This window comes from Chelonia mydas, chromosome 2 (genome assembly GCF_015237465.2).
Source record: "Chelonia mydas isolate rCheMyd1 chromosome 2, rCheMyd1.pri.v2, whole genome shotgun sequence".
Taxonomy (NCBI): domain Eukaryota; kingdom Metazoa; phylum Chordata; order Testudines; family Cheloniidae; genus Chelonia; species Chelonia mydas.
In genome coordinates, this window is record NC_057850.1 from 198,885,590 (window position 1) to 198,902,928 (window position 17,339).

The 17,339-nt window shown below is 40.2% G+C and overlaps 1 protein-coding gene across 5 annotated transcripts in view; it reads left to right on the forward strand.

Moving 5' to 3' along the window:
• The window catches only part of CPVL (carboxypeptidase vitellogenic like), a 94,263-nt gene that overhangs the window by 19,015 nt on the left and 57,909 nt on the right, over positions 1-17,339 (forward strand). For all 5 annotated transcript variants that reach the window (XR_005224016.2, XR_006288979.1, XM_007053664.4 and 2 more), the window contains 4 exons: positions 4,371-4,485; positions 7,707-7,765; positions 8,363-8,439; positions 11,011-11,077. Coding sequence is in view for 3 of the 5 variants with exons in the window: in XM_007053664.4 (XP_007053726.2) it covers positions 4,371-4,485; positions 7,707-7,765; positions 8,363-8,439; positions 11,011-11,077 (318 nt within the window). In the remaining 2 variants the exon portion in view is untranslated. The remainder of the gene's footprint in view (positions 1-4,370; positions 4,486-7,706; positions 7,766-8,362; positions 8,440-11,010; positions 11,078-17,339) is intronic.

Here is a 17,339-nt window from a genome sequence, read left to right on the forward strand (position 1 = left end):
GGAAGTGGCATTGAGACATATGGCCAGGCGATGTCACCAAGATTAGTTCCGTATCTCAGAGCATGGACCTGTGATAGTTAATAGTGATTGTATGGATTTGACTGACTTCAGAAAGTTTGCTTATCCAGACTTTTGTCACTGTTGAAAAGAAGTTAGTGTCTACAACTACTTAGTCTTCTATTTTAGATAGCTATTTGTCTACAAAAACAGGAAGGAGTCTGGTGGCACCTTAAAGACTAACAGATTTATTTGGGCATAAGCTTTCATGTGTTAAAAAAACCACTTCTTCAGATGCAAATCTTTACATTTATTTGTCTAATCACTCGGCTCCATGCATTGATGTAACTGACTACTCTGACTCTTGTATACTATGTTTGGCCTTGTGCATTTTGGCTGTTTTGCTGTAGCTTCCCTTGTTGTGCTATATAGCTGGATGTTCACAAAATAATATCTTGCTGTTTTGACTTTTTCAGGTGGCTGATGAGACATCTGGTCTCTGTCTCAAGAACTTATGTAAATAAAACTTACTTAGAGAGTTATACTCCTTAGGTTCAGGTTTGCCAAGTAGTGTATGTTAGGATCTTTCCTGGCCCCAAGAAAGCATTGTTAAGAGGGTGAGGTATTGGAGGATTGTCCTGTTGAAACAAGGAAAACATTCTGCTACAGGGGATGTTGAAGAACTGAAGAAAAAATTCACAGAATAGTTGACTTCTCTAAAGTTAGGAAAAGTGGTATCTAAATGATTTGCCTTACGTATTTACGAACTTTGCTTTTCAGGGTGTAACCTGTTCTCTTCCCATCCCCAAATTCAAAATATTCAGCAAACTATTCTTCCTTTGGCATTTCCCTTTCTCTTATCTTTCTCCACCCTTTACTTAATTTCATTTCTTGCTGTGCCAACCAATAGTCCCTGTTCTGTTGTTGGACCTCACTGAGACTTAAACACCTGCCAGTTTTCCTCACCCCTTGGGTATTTAGTAAGCAATTAAATGGGCCAGTTATGCCAACTCCTCTAAAATGCCTAATATCCCACCGTGAAAGAGTAATAGTATATGAAGTGTGGAAAGAATGTTATGTCACAAAATTACTAAACCGTCATTCAAGTCTTGTAAGGCTTCTTGCTACCACCAAGAGAAACCTCTTTCCTAATGAGGTAACCTAGAATATGGCTGGAAAAAGCTAAAAAGTTCATGCTTGGATCAGCAGCTAGTAACATGGGGGGTATTTGGTCTAAAGCAAGCCAATTAATCTTAAATTGGCAAATTTTGCTTTCTGTTTTGGTTTGTTTGGTTTTTTTTTTTGTTTTTTTTTTTTGGACATATGATTCTTGAAAAGGATGTGGAGGGAGATGCAAAGAGACTCTGGAATAGGATGGGCTGCACCTCCTGTGAAAGAATGTTCCAGCATCTATTGTTGCACAATCAACACCCACCCACTGGGTGAAATCCTGACCCAGTTGGAGTTAATGGGAGTTTTGACATGGTCTTTAGTGGGACCAAGATTTTGCCCCAAGTCTTCAGGGAAACCAGCTTTTCCCAGACTAATTTTCTGATTTTAGAGGCACTGTCCATTTATACAAACCAGGGGCCAAATCCTCAGATGATGTAAATTTGAAATGCTCCATTGACTGCAATGGCATGAAGACAATTTATAGCTGCTGAGGATTGGGCCTGGATGTCTATAAAATGGGGCCTTAAGAAGCTCTGAAAAGAGTTACCAATGAGTCCTCAAAATATTTTACAGAAAGAGAGTTCTGTATAGTACAAGAAAAATGGCTTGTAGGTCATCAGCAAGCCCCTGTCAGGATGGATTTCAGAAAACAGTACAAATAATAAAATCTCAGAAAAGTGAAGTTAAATGGAGATAAAGTTGAGGCCATCAGGGCGACAAGTCCCATTGCATCCTGGTTTTTTAAGCCTTTATTAGTAAGAGTTAACTTCTGAATATCTTAGGGAAAGAGAACTTTGCTCTTTGAATAACAATAGACAACTGCTAAGAAGGATGTGCTCTAACAATATTAACTTGTAAAATGGTTTTAAATCCACTAATCCTGGGTGCTGTTGTGACACCCCCACTGTTTCTACATTCAATACTCTTGTTAAATAACCTGCCATGTTCCCGATCCTCCTACTTGGATAGCATTATTTATACAGAATTGACTTGAGAAGGAGTCTCTAACGGAGGGTTGCTACTTAAAACTGGAGAAACCAGTTAACGGTTCTTTATATCTGTTACACAAAAGAAGCATATTAGTGCTGCAGATGAAAGAAAAAGGTACTAAGTAGGTTTTTTTTTTTTTTTTAAACCATCTAGAGTTAAACTTTTTTTTGCTTTCAGCAAATTAAAAAAATGGCCTGTAGGGGGCACCAGAAGAATTCAGTGAACAGCTGCCACAGAAGTCTAACTGAAGATATACTCATTAATATCATCAGTAGCTGTCCTTAAATGATGTTTCTTCTGTTGGTAGAAGACACTTTATTAAAAGAGATTAATGTATTTGGCACTTCATAGTGTGTTTCTAGGTTCTTCTGGCCTTCTTGATAAAGAAATGGTAGATTTAGGCACTTTTGAATATTTTTTTGCCCTAGGTCCCATTTTCCAAAGAGGCACCTTTGAAGTCAGTGCCACTTAGGCTCCTTTGGTTTGTCACTTTTGAAAATGGGGCTTAGACACTTTTGAAAATTTTGTTCTTAATGCTGGAGTTCTGGTGAAATCAAGAAAACTTTTTCAGAAATCCTATTAAATTGCAATGGTCTGCTGTAAACCATTCAAAAACACAGAAGGGGGAATGGGACCTTATGATACCTTCTGTTTTGAAAGTTTTTGCGTAAAGGGGGAAAAAAATTTAAAACCCTGGTGAAAATAGCTTAAACATTTCCCTGCAGTACTGTGAGCCGAAATATTCTGCTAGTGTGAATAAAATGAAATCCGCTAGGAAAAGTTAAGTGAAACTAACAATGAGCATTTTTCAGTTCTCATCACTTGCTCCTCTGTGCCATACCATTGACTACTTTTTTCTTATTGTTATCTTGTGCTCCCCTTGTCTTGATCTGTTATCTTACACTTGGATTTTAAGCCCTTTGAGGCAGGGACTGACTTTTTGTTGTGTGTGTACATAGGGGCCCTGATCCATGAATAGAGTCACTAGGTAGGATTGCAGTGCAAATCATAAATAATAACCACTCTCAATTCTCTCCCCCCCAACTCCATATTTTTCTGCAACCCACTATGTCCTGGCTACTTATCAAGTCTCCATTTCTTCCACCTGCTCCCGAGATACCTGAAAGGGGGTTCCAAAGAGGATGGATCTAGACTATTCTCAGTGGTAGCGGATGACAGGACAAGGAGTAATGGTCTCAAGTTGCAGTGGGGGAGTTTTAGGTTGGATATCAGGAAAATCTTTTTCACTAGGAGGGTGGTGAAGCACTGGAATGCGTTGCCTAGGGAGGTGGTGGAATCTCCTTCCTTAGAAGTTTTTAAGGTCAGGCTTGACAAAGCCCTGGCTGGGATGATTTAATTGGGGATCGGCCCTGCTTTGAGCATGGGGTTGGACTAGATGACCTCCTGAGGTCCCTTCCAACCCTGATATTCTATGATTCTATGACGCATATCCATAAGTCCCAATCATTCTTTACTTCTTGACTGGCAGGCTTTGGAACCTGCCTCTTCCTGTTCACCATTTCTGAAGCTTGCCCATTGACTGTTGGTAGAGGCTGTCTGGCTCTCCCTAGCAGTAGCTATTTTGGGGGCAAGCATCCCCTATAGACAAATCATCCATACAAGAATGAAACATCCGAGAGATCTGTAAGACACTCAGGGTATGTCAATATTGCAAGCTGGGAGGTATGATTCCCAGCCCGGGTAGACAGACTCGTGCTAGCTTAGCTGTAGCTAGCCTGCTAAAAATAGCATTGTGGACACTGTGGCATTGATGGTGGCTTGCACTAGCCACCTGAGTCCTGCTTGCCCAACACCTTGGATTTGAGCTCAGGTGGCTAGGCAAACATGCCACCAGTGCTATTACATCCACACTACTCTATTCTCAATTTGCTAGCATGAGCTGAGTTAGTGCAAGTCTGTCTACATGATGGGGAATCACATCTTCCCAGCTGCAGCATAGACAGACCCTTAATGATTCTAAAAGGCTAAAACCAATTCTTGTCAATGAGGGTAACGAATAATGTGTATTTCTTTTCACATAGGGCAAGTCTACACTACTGCACTGCATAGGTGCAGCTGCACCAATGTGGTGCGTCTGGTGAAGATGAATTATGCTGACAGGAGAGCACTAAGTTACATTGACTTAAGCTGTAATGTAGACCAGCCCCTCATGTAATGGTGTCTATTTCTCTTGTCTCTTTTTTAAACAGGTGCAGCCAGAGAATGCCGCGGTCCTTCTTTGGCTCCAGGGTGGACCAGGAGGAACATCAATGTTTGGGCTTTTTGTTGAACATGGACCATATGTTGTCGACAAGAATCTCAGATGTAAGTGTTGCTTGTGTTCTGTGAATTCTGAAGAGACTTTTTTTTTCTATTACTTAGCCCTGGTCTACACTAGGACTTTAGGTCTAATTTAGCAGCGTTAAATCGATGTAAACCTGCACCCGTCCACATGATGAAGCCCTTTATTTCGACTTAAAGGGCTCTTAAAATCGATTTCCTTACTCCACCCCTGACAAGTGGATTAGCGCTTAAATCGGCCTTGCCGGGTCGAATTTGGGGTACTGTGGACACAATTCGACGGTATTGGCCTCCGGGAGCTATCCCAGAGTGCTCCATTGTGACTGCTCTGGACAGCACTCTGAACTCAGATGCACGATTGTTTGCCGTTGCTCTGACGCAGGGAGGGGCGACTGACGACATGACTTACAGGGTTGGCTTACGGGGAGTTAAAATCAACAAAGGGCGTGGCTTTACATCAAGGAGTATTTCAGGTGGGACTTCACGGAGGGTTCTAATAAGAAATGGTGCACCTAAGTTATTGTTCTTATTGGAACAAGGAGGTTAGTCTGGCCTCTGATTGATACATGGCTAGATTTACCTCGCTGCACGTTCTCTGTGAGTGACTGCAGCGTGACCTAGAGGAATGAGTCCCCTAGACAGGCGGGGGGGGGGGGGGGGGCGGTCTGCAAATGAGTACAAAACAAATCTGGTCTATTTCTTGTTTTGATCCACTCCATCTATCTTTTACATCTTTGGCTGGCAGCAGATGGTGCAGAAGGACTGCATGCCATCCACATCTCATAGCTGCTCGGCAGAAGATGGTACAATAGGACTGCTAGCCATCCTCATCCCTTGCCTGCCCGGCAGAAGATGATGCAATAGGACTGCTAGCAATCCGTGTCACCTGCCTGCTCACCATAAGATGGTTCAATAGGACTGACTGCAGGACTAAAGAGAATGACCTGATCAAGTCACTCCAAATTTAGTCCCTGCGCCCATGTCTGCCCAGGCGCTCCTGATCGACCTCACAGAGGCGACCAGGAGCACCTCAGACATGACGATGACGGCTACCAGTCCTATTGCACCATCTGCTGCCACAAGGGAATGGGTTGCTGCTGCTGTGTAGCAATGCAGTACTGCGTCTGCCAGCACCCAGGAAACATACGGTGACAGTGAGTTGAGCAGGCTCCATGCTTGCCGTGGTATGGCGTCTGCACAGGTAACTCAGGAAAAAAGGTGCGAAACGATTGTCTGCTGCTGCTTTCACGGAGGGAGGGAGGGAGGGAACGGGGGCCTGACGATATGTACCTAGAACCACCCGCGACAATGTTTAAGCCCCATCAGGCATTGGGATCTCAACCCAGAATTCCAGTGGGCAGCGGAGACTGAGGGAACTGTGGGATAGCTACCCACAGTGCAACACTCTGGAAGTCGACTCTAGCCTCGTACTGTGGAAGCACTCCGCCGAGTTAATGCACTTTATGCACTTAGAGCATTTTCTGTGGGGACACACACACTCGAATATATAAAACCGATTTCTAAAAAACCGACTTCTATAAATTCGACCTAATTTCGTAGTGTAGACATACCCTTAGGCTTGGTCTACGCCTAAAACTTAAATTGGTATAGCTGTCTGATCAAGGGTGTGAAAAAACTACAACCCTGACTGACACAGCTATGCTAACAAAACCCCCAGTGTAGATGCAGCTCTGCTAACAGAAGAATGCTTCTGTTAATGTAACTATCATCATTTGGGGAGGTGGTGTTCCAACACTGGTGGAACAAACTACTTCTGTTGGTGTATACTGTGTCTACGCTAGGGGGCTTTGCCAGCATAGGCTCTGTCGTGTAGACATAGCCTTTGCTTTACACCTTGCAGTGAAGAGTTTTAACATACTTATAGGCATGGAATTATTTTATCTTTTCTGTATTCTGATTGCTGTGCATGTGTGACCCAGAGCAATTTTTAATTTTGTCCTTTTGAGGTAATTTGAAAACTATTCTGTTTATCTTCTGATACTGTTTGTTTTGTACATACTTGGGAATGTATTTTATTTCAACACAGAAAGCTAAGTAAAGCTTTAAGAAACATTTAAGAATATAATTTTTAAAAACATGTAACTTTCTGGTCATCTTGCTACCAAAATAAGCCTTCTCTTTTCATTCAGCATGGAAATAACCATTGTTTTGTGAAAAATGTGGGAAGTAGAACTGAACTTTTTTTTTCTTTTTTTTTCTTTTTTTTTTAAAGAAAGGGCTTAGATTTCAGCATGATACATAAAGAGTTGCATTGAGCTTAACTCCTAAACATGCAAAAGTGATGGAAGTTATGCAATTGTCTTTCTTTGGAAGGATGAGGCTAGAAAATGGTTAAATCTCAAAAATGCTGGTTCAGATAGACCCTGATCAAGCAACATAAGTGCATGATCCTGTTGAAGCTAATGGAACTAAGTGTGTATTTTGCTGGATCAGGGACAGAAAATGCAGAAGACCTGTATGCTTTGGAAATCTGATTGAATCTTACTAGATCAGACTTGTAACATGATTTGACTGGATTAAGAACATCCCTTCTTGAAGTACTTCCTTGATTCTCCCAGATAGGCAGAAGCATATGAAACTGTTTTTTTAAAAAAAATTGGGTTACTTTAACTCCCTAAAAATTGGAATGTCCTGCTATTATTATTAGGCTTTGCCATACAGGAGATTTGCAGCATGACAGAGTGATATATTTTTGCCTCACAATAGGTTGTCAGAATTTTTTAACATGGACAAAACCATGTATTTTTCTCTAGCCTCATTCTCGGAAACAACTGAACCAGTTTTGTCTGAAACTTTAGACTGATTTAAAAAAAAAATTGATCTTTTCTGTCATCAGCCAAGGCAGACACAGGGCATGAAAATTTCTGCCAGAATGGTTATTCTGGCAAAGTTTTATAAGCAACTGAAAACATGGACTTATAATGGGGAAGTGTCAGGCAACCTTAATAATAGGTGGTGCTACCAGCCCCATCTATAATATGGAATGTACTGGCAAAATACAGTAGCTTGTTTAGTTTTTTCACAGCCATATTAGTATCAAGTATTATGGCTGTTTCCAACCTGTGCCATTGAAATGAGTTAGAGGAACATGTTTATCTTTATCTGGGATGGAGATAAATGGTGAGAACTTTGTATTGCTATTTGCTAGTCCTTTTCACAGCATAACTCCTTGATTATATAATTTAAGTGTTGATGGCTGACAGCAATGCCTTTTCTATTAATAGTGTTTAAACGGAAGTTTCCTTGGACATCTAAATTTTCCATGCTTTACATTGACAATCCAGTAAGTACAAAATATGAAAGTGTGTGTGTTAGGTGTATTGTCTATATTGTAAAGTTAACTATGTATACTTCTAAAATGGTGCCTTGATAATTCTCCTTTCAGGGTCCATTCTTAAACCTTTTTCGTGGTAATCAATTCTTTAGACATGTAGAAGAAGAGAGACAGAACTACATGTGACAAATGCTAGTCGCATCACTTTGTGTGCTACTGGAAGACTCTCTTCATTCTACAGTGTGACGGGGTGTAGTATAGACTGATTTACAAATTACTAACAATGTGCACTTAAAAGCAATTTTGCTTTTTATAAAAGGATCAAGGATATATTCCACTCTTCTCTTACTTGCCAAGAAGAAAGTTTGAGTTTATTTTGCACCATTGGGTGAGATCACTATCTCAGAAAAGAGAGCATAGAATGTGCAAAAATAAAGTTTCTTACCTTTTAAATGCCCTAATTAGTTTTAACCTAATTTACAGTTTTGTAATTGAGAGAAACCATATACTTTACAGAATCTTGGTTTGCCACATGGCAAAAAAAAGCGTTAAGGAGCTAGAAGCAATTTTGTTCTCAAATCCCATGATTTTTCATTTCATTATCAGGTTGGGACTGGCTTTAGTTTTACTGATGATACGGGGTATGCAGTAAACCAAGATGATGTAGGAAGAGATTTATACAGGTAAATTGTGCCACCTTACTCCATTTCTTTCTTTGTGTTCATTCCTGTTCATCTTTATGTCCGCAAAGCTAGCACTGCTGACATCTTGTGGCCAGCTTCTAAAAGCATTTTAATGAGCATTTACAGATAAGAATTGTTTTCTTCCTTTTTATTTCAAGGAATTTTTGCATGACATTAGGATCATATGTAGTGGATACACTTACAGTTCATTCTAGTTCTAGAGAGATTGCCAGTTTGAGCACATACGGGGAATATTGCTGCATTCAGTAACCTCTCTAGGGCAGGAATGAACTTTAAGTTCACTCAATGATTTGTTTCAGTAACCAGTGTATTTAACAAAACAAAATTTTAAAAAAAGCACTTGAGAAATTAGTGGAGGGGGAGGGATGGGGACTCAAAAAGATGAGGGAAAAATTGCCAGCCTGAGTATGCTTCTGTATCTTGTCCTGATCCCTGTAACGCCTAGATGTAGGAAGTAGGGGCCATAACAGAATTTCTTGAGCTTTATTTGTTCTTCATGTCTTGCTCCATTCCTTTGCGCCCTATACTCTTTATAGCCACTTTTGGTTAAATGTTTCCTTGATTTCTGCTCATGCTCTTTAAAATGGCCTCCCCACGCCCCTTCTTCAAATTGCTGGTTTCCAAATGTCCGTCTTAAAAAATTCCTCTTGCTAGGCAGCCTCTTGTCCTTGTTTTCCCAGCCCTTCATCAGCAAACTGTTGCCAGAGGTTCCTCAGCCAATACACATCTCTAAAGAGAGCAAAGTAAATAAAGATTTAGACTGTGATCTCGCACTGAGAGCTGTAGAGGGGAACCTCAGTGGGGTTCCATGAAACCGTGGGGTTCTGCTTGCATGGGTTTTGGTGCTGGAACAGGGCTGGAGAATCTTAATAATTTATTCAAAATGGGTGGCCTGCCCCTGTAGAGAAGGACCTATTGCTGAGAGGTTTTTGTGTGTTTGTTTTTATGTCCTACATAGAGTAAAAATGTAATCCTACCCTTCCACTGGTCCTTTTGCAGAACAGAATCTTTAGAAGGGTAGAAGACTACACCGAATACTTTGTATTAGGAATAGTTGCTTTACCACAAAATCTGGTGAGGGATGCATGTCTCTCTATATTCCTAAGCATTAGAATTTGATCCTAGAGGGTGCTGAGCACGGAAGCACACACTTTGCTGTTCCAGGCTGAAGTGCTCTGCTGAGTTGGGCCAGAGTGCGTAGCACCTGGCTTGATGAAGCTGCAGCTCTTTTCCTCTGAAGCGCCAAGTACCTTTTTGTTTGTGTTACTCTCATAGTAAATATTTTACTTGTTTAACTGGCAGACATCTTCGCTTTAATATGGAATTCAAGAAGTAATTTCATACATTTTGGAACTGTCTTTTGTTGTTAACTTTTTCTCTAGGACTTTGTTACAAATTCCAGCTGACCTTCTATGTGGCTATTTACTGCAGGCATGAGACACATCTCCTTTTGCATGACATGTATAAAGAGAGGCTAATTCAAAGCGTCCATTGTTTATAGCTATTTTTTAGTTCTTTTAGCTTCAGGCTTTCCAAGCTGAAGAACAGCTAATCAAAGGGTAGTGCAGAAAACTGATTTCAGCTGTCCCTTTATAGGTTTCACATTTTTCATGCATCCCACCCTCTTTCCTGCAATTCAGAGGCGAGGGGAAGGAAGGAAGGTCTAAAATCTTCATCAGAAATTTGGGTCTAGTTACAGGAAATTGAGCAGTAGTGGTCAATTTTTTAGCCGCCTATGAAACCTCAACCCTCTCATTTTTTATTTATTTATTTGTTGTTGGTTGCTGGTGGTTGCCTACTGTGTTAGCAACTTGACTCACTCTTATAATCTTAGTAATGGACCCTTGTACCTTCAAAGTGTTGGGTACCCAATTACGATCACAGTGGTGTCTGTAGGTTATTCTGTGGCACCGCTTCAGAGAGAAGACAACACCCTTCTTAGCTTGGGCATAAGTCAAAGGCAGTTGCAGTTTCCTGTTTCTGCCTTCTTTGAAAGGACAGCTTTGTTTCCTTTGACAGTGCGGTTTATAGCTTCTATAGTTTGTAGACCTAGCTTCATCAGTTGACACTGTCAAAATGAAGTTCCACTGAGACTGAAGTAAGAAAACTAAAGTTAGTTAAACTTTAATGCATGGGTGGACATTATGCAAACTTCTCTCATGTGATTCAGAAATTTCTAAATATCATAGAGAGTAAAAGTTTTTGAAACACCAAGGGTCAATTTAAAAATGCTATGACCTGTAATCTCTAAATCTGCTGCATTTTCCAGAAAATCTGTGAACACTGGAGCAGAAGATTGCTCAGTCCAGAACTATATATTTGACATGCTCATTAAATGAAGAGTAGGTTTAAAAACAAAAAACCCCATAGACCCTAGTGATATGAGTTTTCTAATGGAGAGCGTATTAATCCTAACAAACATATCCTATAAAACTCCATATGGGATTCTGCTGTGTATTCGGAGTAAATCTACTTTAAAATGATGTTGCTTAATTGGGGTGAGATTAATTTCCATGTAGTCCTGATTTATACTTTTTATTTATATTTCAGTGCACTCATCCAGTTTTTCCAGCTATTTCCAGACTATCAGAAAAATGACTTCTATGTTACAGGAGAAGTGAGTTCAGATAACTTTTTATTTTACTTTCAAGAAAACTGTTTTCATAATTACTTGTGAACATGAAGAATAAATCTTCATTGCCCTTACTCTGACAGCAGAGTACTTAGAGGCCAGTGAGCAGAATGATGGGCGGGGGAAAAGAAAACATTAACTCTTCTCAGGAGAGGAGTGAAGTGGAGCAATCACTTTTTCTCATGTAAAGCTTGTAGTCTTTCTTAGCAGACTATAAGCTTTTTGAAATATACTGTAATTCTTTAGGTATACCAATATCTGTTTCTTACCTTTTATACTGGCATATTTCACTCTTAAATGTACACTTTTCACTTTCTGTCCTTACTGCTTCAGGATGATCAAATAGTAACTTTAAAAAGATGTGTATATTTCTCCTTTATGTATATCCAGGGAACAGTAGGCACGTATATCCTTTTCTTAATTTTATATATCCCTTTCCAGACACTGTTCTGAAAAGCAGTCTGTTAATGGGATCTTTCTCTTGGAAGTATATGGAAACAGGTCATCAGCTAATTTCCCAAAACATACTGTAGCTAACTTTTGGATGGAAAAGCTTTGGTTTATTGTTTCCATACACATTGCATTTATACTAGTAAGATTAAGGTCCTGCAAGGATCTGATCTTTCTAACTGCAGCACTTTCCTATGACTTATTTTTGCTTTAACACCATGAAAAATTAATGGCAAACTTTTGCACACCTTCAGTTTCGTAACAATAGTTTCCCATTTTTGCAGCAGGAACTTTTAATTTCTCCAATGAGACAAATTTCAGTCTTGAATGGAAGCACCTAGTGAACTTTATTTTCAGATGATGCTTTTTGGCAATCTAATCTACAATTTTAAAATACAGAAAAAACAACGTTGAAAATGACATGGGAGGGGTCCATGTTTAATTTCCCTTAAGGACTTCATAATAGATTTACTCAGTCCACAAATAAAAATATGGCTTTCATAACTTTCAGCCCTGCATACTACACAAGGGAGCTAAAAGCCCTGCTTGCTTTCTTTGGTTTGTGCATAACCAATAGAAACAGTAATTGGTATGTAGCTAACAATTCAGATGCATGAGCCAGAAAGCTTGAGCATAAGCTCACTCTCCCCTAGATGTCTGGGCTCTGCAGTGCCCACTAGAAGTAAATAATAAAAACTTATTTAATCAGAGAGGTGTAGAATGAAGTCCTATCCTGCGTCCCTATGCACTTCAGTCTGGCACCATTATGTGCCAGCTGAGTTGTCCAAAGTGCAGTCAGAGAACCAAATATGGCCTCTGGCTTTCTTTGTCCTGTAACTTCAAAATCAGGCAAAAACTGATCAACGGCAGGTTTTGTTGCTGTGGAACTCAGAGGCATTTCTATCGGTCTGTTAACAAAGATGCAAGTCCTGACCAATATTGTGTGTTTATTTGATGGCATGAACTCTACAGATCAGGCATGACACCTGATGAGTTGCTAGTGCAGCACTCGATGTGTCAAAGTTTATTTGCCCTTGGGCTATGTTAAACAAACCTTATTTATTATTAATAATTTTTATAACTGCCTAAAACTTAAGAAATAGGTCAAGAAATTAAAATATGTCCATGACTACTTCAGCTCCTAAGAAAGACTGTGTGTGCAGAACAGGTTTTTTTCTTTGGGGTTATAACTATTTTTATCTATTAAACTAAAAAGTTTGTAGGCTTTTTTTTCCTCTCAAAAACCTTTGTCCATTTGATATGACCCATGAAGATACATGTACCAGAACTTTAATTAGTGCATGCCTCTAAGCTGTATGACTAGGATTGAATAAATGTCTGTCTTCCTAGTCTTTTCCTCCACCCCTACTTTTCGAGCACACCAGCTGGCTTTAATGTCACTAAAGAGAGAAGTGTCTGATAACACAGGGCTCAAAAGTAAAACCTACTTAAAAAGAGTTCCATCTGCATTTAATTAATCTGCAGGAATCATTATTTTTAAATGTTCTTGTGAATCACTGCCTCTCCATGGCGAAGATTCTCAGAAGCACTGTGCAGTGTAGTTGAAAATGTGAAATATAGTGAAAGCCTACTGTATATCAAAAGAGCACCTGCATACAATTCACAGTGACTGAAATTAAGGGAGGGGAGTGGTTTGCTGTAAGAGAAAGGGCAAGGGTGCTTAGGGCTGTGGCATGCAGCAGGAAAGGGTCTAAATGTTTTTTATATTGTTACACATCTTTTCAGTTTTGCAAGTATGTCCTGCCTCAAGGCTCAAACACAAATGAAGCACGAGTCTCTTAGCCAAAACGGAGACTAAATGTGTAAGAAAGGCAAAAGCCTGGCTCGTCTCATCCAGGTTCCAGAATGGAAGAGAACCAACTCTATCACCCTTTCTTCCTTACTTTAGTGAATTTAGCTCCAGCTGTTTCCCAGCAGAGCCTTCCCAATTCTTGCTACCAGAATCCACCCCAACTCTTTAGTACGTCTTTGTGTGGTATGTTGATAGGAATACAAGCAGGCTTAGCCTCCTTACTCTGCAAATCGCTATGCTCAGAGCAAGCAACTGGTCTTCCCTGCCAACCTCTGGATGGGGACTGGACTCCTCTATCACAGGGGCCATGTGAGGTCAAATTAATAAATACCTTAGGAAACATTGAGTTGTCACTTAAAAGTAGGAAGAGAATAGACTAATAGTAATGTGGGTCTCTCCCATGCTGAAATTCCTGTAGCCCTCCACTGTTAGGTTGGCAGGCAGAGAGCTCTTATGTGACAGAAGGATAGTGTGTGAGTGTAGATACTAATCAGGATGAGGAGCAAATGTCTTGAATGTCTGGTATCCTAAAGAATTCATGTGTATGGTTCTTCATGATGTCTGTGGCTGAAGGCAGGTAAAATCTCTTGGCTTGGTTGTAGATATTTTGTACAAGAACCATATGTAGGCTTACAGACCATTGAGACTCCAAGTGCAGCCTTACCATCTTCTGTCCAAGCTGCTTATGCTTCTGGAGATCACAATTAAACCCCAGAGGCCTACTGGCACAAGGAGTTTCCAGAATACAGAAACAATTTGGCGTGTAGATTCCCCCTCTTGCAGATAACCATCCGTGAATCAACTGGCACTCTGGCTGGGAAGGGAGATCAGATATGCCTCTGTATTTGGAGACCCTTTCTGAGCTCGTAACTCCTATTATTTTTCTTTGTTCATTCTTCTGGTATGTTGGGCATTGCAGATGTCATATTTAAATAAAATCACTAGTACTAATGATGACATACCAAGATAATGTTGTGGTGTCATGGTTTGTGATCATCTGCTAGGTATTTGCATTTGGGAGCCCTTTTCTTTTCTAGGACAGGAACTTTCAAACTTGGGTGCCAAATTTAGGCACCCAAATCCACACTTGGGCACCAGTCCATGGCATGATGACTGAGCATGTGAAACTCCTGTTGAGCTTCATAGGGGCTGAGGGTGTTCAATATGTCTGGAAATGCCCCCTTTATTTTTTCTATTTGTTGTAGGGTTTTCCAACACCCATCACCATTTCAGCACCTCCCAGGTAAATTAGGTCTGCATAGGGAAGTTCTGTAGGCTGAGTCTTCTGCTCCTCTCCCTTTCCTGACTAAGGAGGCTCTGTGTGGGATATATTTGATTTGTAGTTTGACATTGTGCTCAAATATGGCTCTAGGTATCTGAACTTGAGTGGCTAAAGATAAAAGTTTTGACCCTAGTCCTTAACAGTGCCTATTTTCTTCAGCAAGAAATCTGGTTACACACTTAATGGCTCTTGACAGGCTTTTGTGAAATGAGTAAGTGGCTGAAGTCCAGTTACTATTAGTCTGACATTGCAAAATGAACTACGGTATTTTGCATTCCTGTTGACCACTTGGATCCATATTCCAAAAGCTGAGTGTACATCTAATACAAGCAATCATCTATCACCTTTGAGGTTCCTAGGTGAGGAATGAGAGATTCAGTACCACCATGCCTGTATTATACACGTGGACTGTCTTCAGTGCTGTTACTCTGGCACCTTTATTAACAAGCACTCAGTGAACTTTAATATTGTACTGTTCCTCTGTCCTTCTGACTGGCCTTGGCCTTGATTCTCTTTAATCATAAAGCTTGAGGCATCATGTAAGGAGCATAGTGTTTCAAACTACTTAAACTCGGAATCCTTTCTGAAAGCTGTTTAAGTCTTTATTCAGCCACTTAAGGACTTGACTTTTAAATTAAATAGAATCAGAAAGCTGTCTCTACATATGAGCCTATGACAGATTGCTGTGTTGTATTAAATTTGGTTGTGCTTGCCAAGTTTTGTTAACTATTGTTAGGATCTGATTTTAAAATTCTGTACCAAAGTCCACTTTAATTTCAAAAGGACAAAATTCTGTTTTTATTGTGGATTATTGGCTCTGTGCATTAGATATGAAATAGGTAAAAACAAAGTGGCAAAGTATGTGGTGGGACATAAAAAGGAGTGTCGGCTCTGGGTCAGATTTTCAAAATGAGGCAGTCTGAGCTATCAAATTCTTGTATGAGCAGTTTTTCATGCTTACATTTTTGCACATGCAAATTGAGTAGCTGGATGCCTAAAACTTCACGGAAGTGCAACTTACACATGTATACTTCAGTTTTTGCTCATATAATTTTGAAGTTATAGCCTTTTTGAAAATGGGACTAAATGAATTGTGGAGTGTACCTACAGTATGAGTTACTGGACTACTTTATAGTCACTGGCATTATAGAAAAAAGCTAAGTGCTGATCTCTGGAGACATCAATTTTGCTTAGAACAGTCATGCCTTAGGTTAAGGTAGTTGCTGGTTGCTGTAATATTTTTTGGCATTTAAGGGAAACTTGCAATTTTATTTTAAAAATATAATACTATAATCTACTTGTAAAAAATTGCCAATAACTTCTAAAATGCCCATATTCTCATAGTCTTTAAGGTCAGCAGGGACCATCATGATCATCTAGTCTGACCTCCTGTGCATTGCGGGCCGCAGAACCTTAACAGTTTATTTTCACTAAAAGTACTGGTGTTGCCCTTGTCACAGTAACTTCATAAGAGAAAATAAACACATCACGCTTCAATTAGTCTTGCTTAAAAAAAAAAAAGTAAAAGAAAGGCATGGACTTAAGAGGTATAGGAATAATGGGATACAAGTTAAAAAGGATCCTGGAAAGCTATTTTCATTTGTGGGGGGGAAGGAATACAGAAAACCAAACTGGGTCTTGTGCTATAACAAGTCAACCTTCAAATGAACCACAGTCAGATGGGTGAGGAGCTCTCTGCTTGTTCCTTCTCTTGTCTGTTTAGGCATGCACAGAGCAGAGTGTGCTTTTAGGGCTTTTGCAAGCCATGTGCTTGTGAACATGCAGTCATTCACGTACGTGCCTCATTGAAAAGGGGATATTTCAAACAAATCTGTTGGCAACATAAGTTTAGAGAGATTCTCTATGGGGAAAACACTTAAACAATATTTTCTTGTTTGTTTAGATTGCATGCTCTATAGGGGAGGGACTGTATGTACATGGGGTAGTGGTCTTGATCTCACTTGGGCCCTGTAAATGCTTCTGTAATACAGTAGTAAATAATATGTGTGGGCCTAAACCAGACAGTACATTGGCTTGTTTGTTTTTTACTCTTCTCTGAACTGGGTTTTTTTTTTCTGAGGTTCTTTTTGAGGGCACAAATCTGTTTGCATGTACAAGTATGTTGGCAGGCTATATGGTCTATAGCAGTGGTTCTCAACCAGGGGTCTGGGGCTCCCTGGGGGCCATGAGCAGGTTTCAGGGGGGCCACCACGCAGGGCCAGTGTTAGACTCGCTGGGGTCCAGGGCAGAAAGTCAAAACCCCACCGTCTGCAGCTGAAGTCTGAGCAATGGGGCCCCAGGCAATTGCCCAGCTTGCTATCCTCTAACACCGACCCTGGGTTTTATATGCAGAAAAACAGTTGTGGCACAGGTGGACCATGGAGGTTTTTATAGCATGTTGGGGGGTGGGGGGGGGGCTTAGAAAGAAAAAGGTTGAGAACCCCTGTTATGTAGATTATAGCTCTGGGAACCATTCACTATTCAGCCAGCAGGAGGGGCACAGTCCATCTGGCTTTTCAATAAACAAGCACAATATATTTTAGGGTCCTTCTAGAAGAAGCAATATGGTAGCTATTATGTCTGCTTCATTTAACTTTTAATTGAAGAATTTGAGTGACATTTCATGCCAAATAGTCTGGGCCCAGACTTTGTTGACAGTATGGCTTTTCAGATTATAAAGCTATACATTTCTCTGTCTAAAG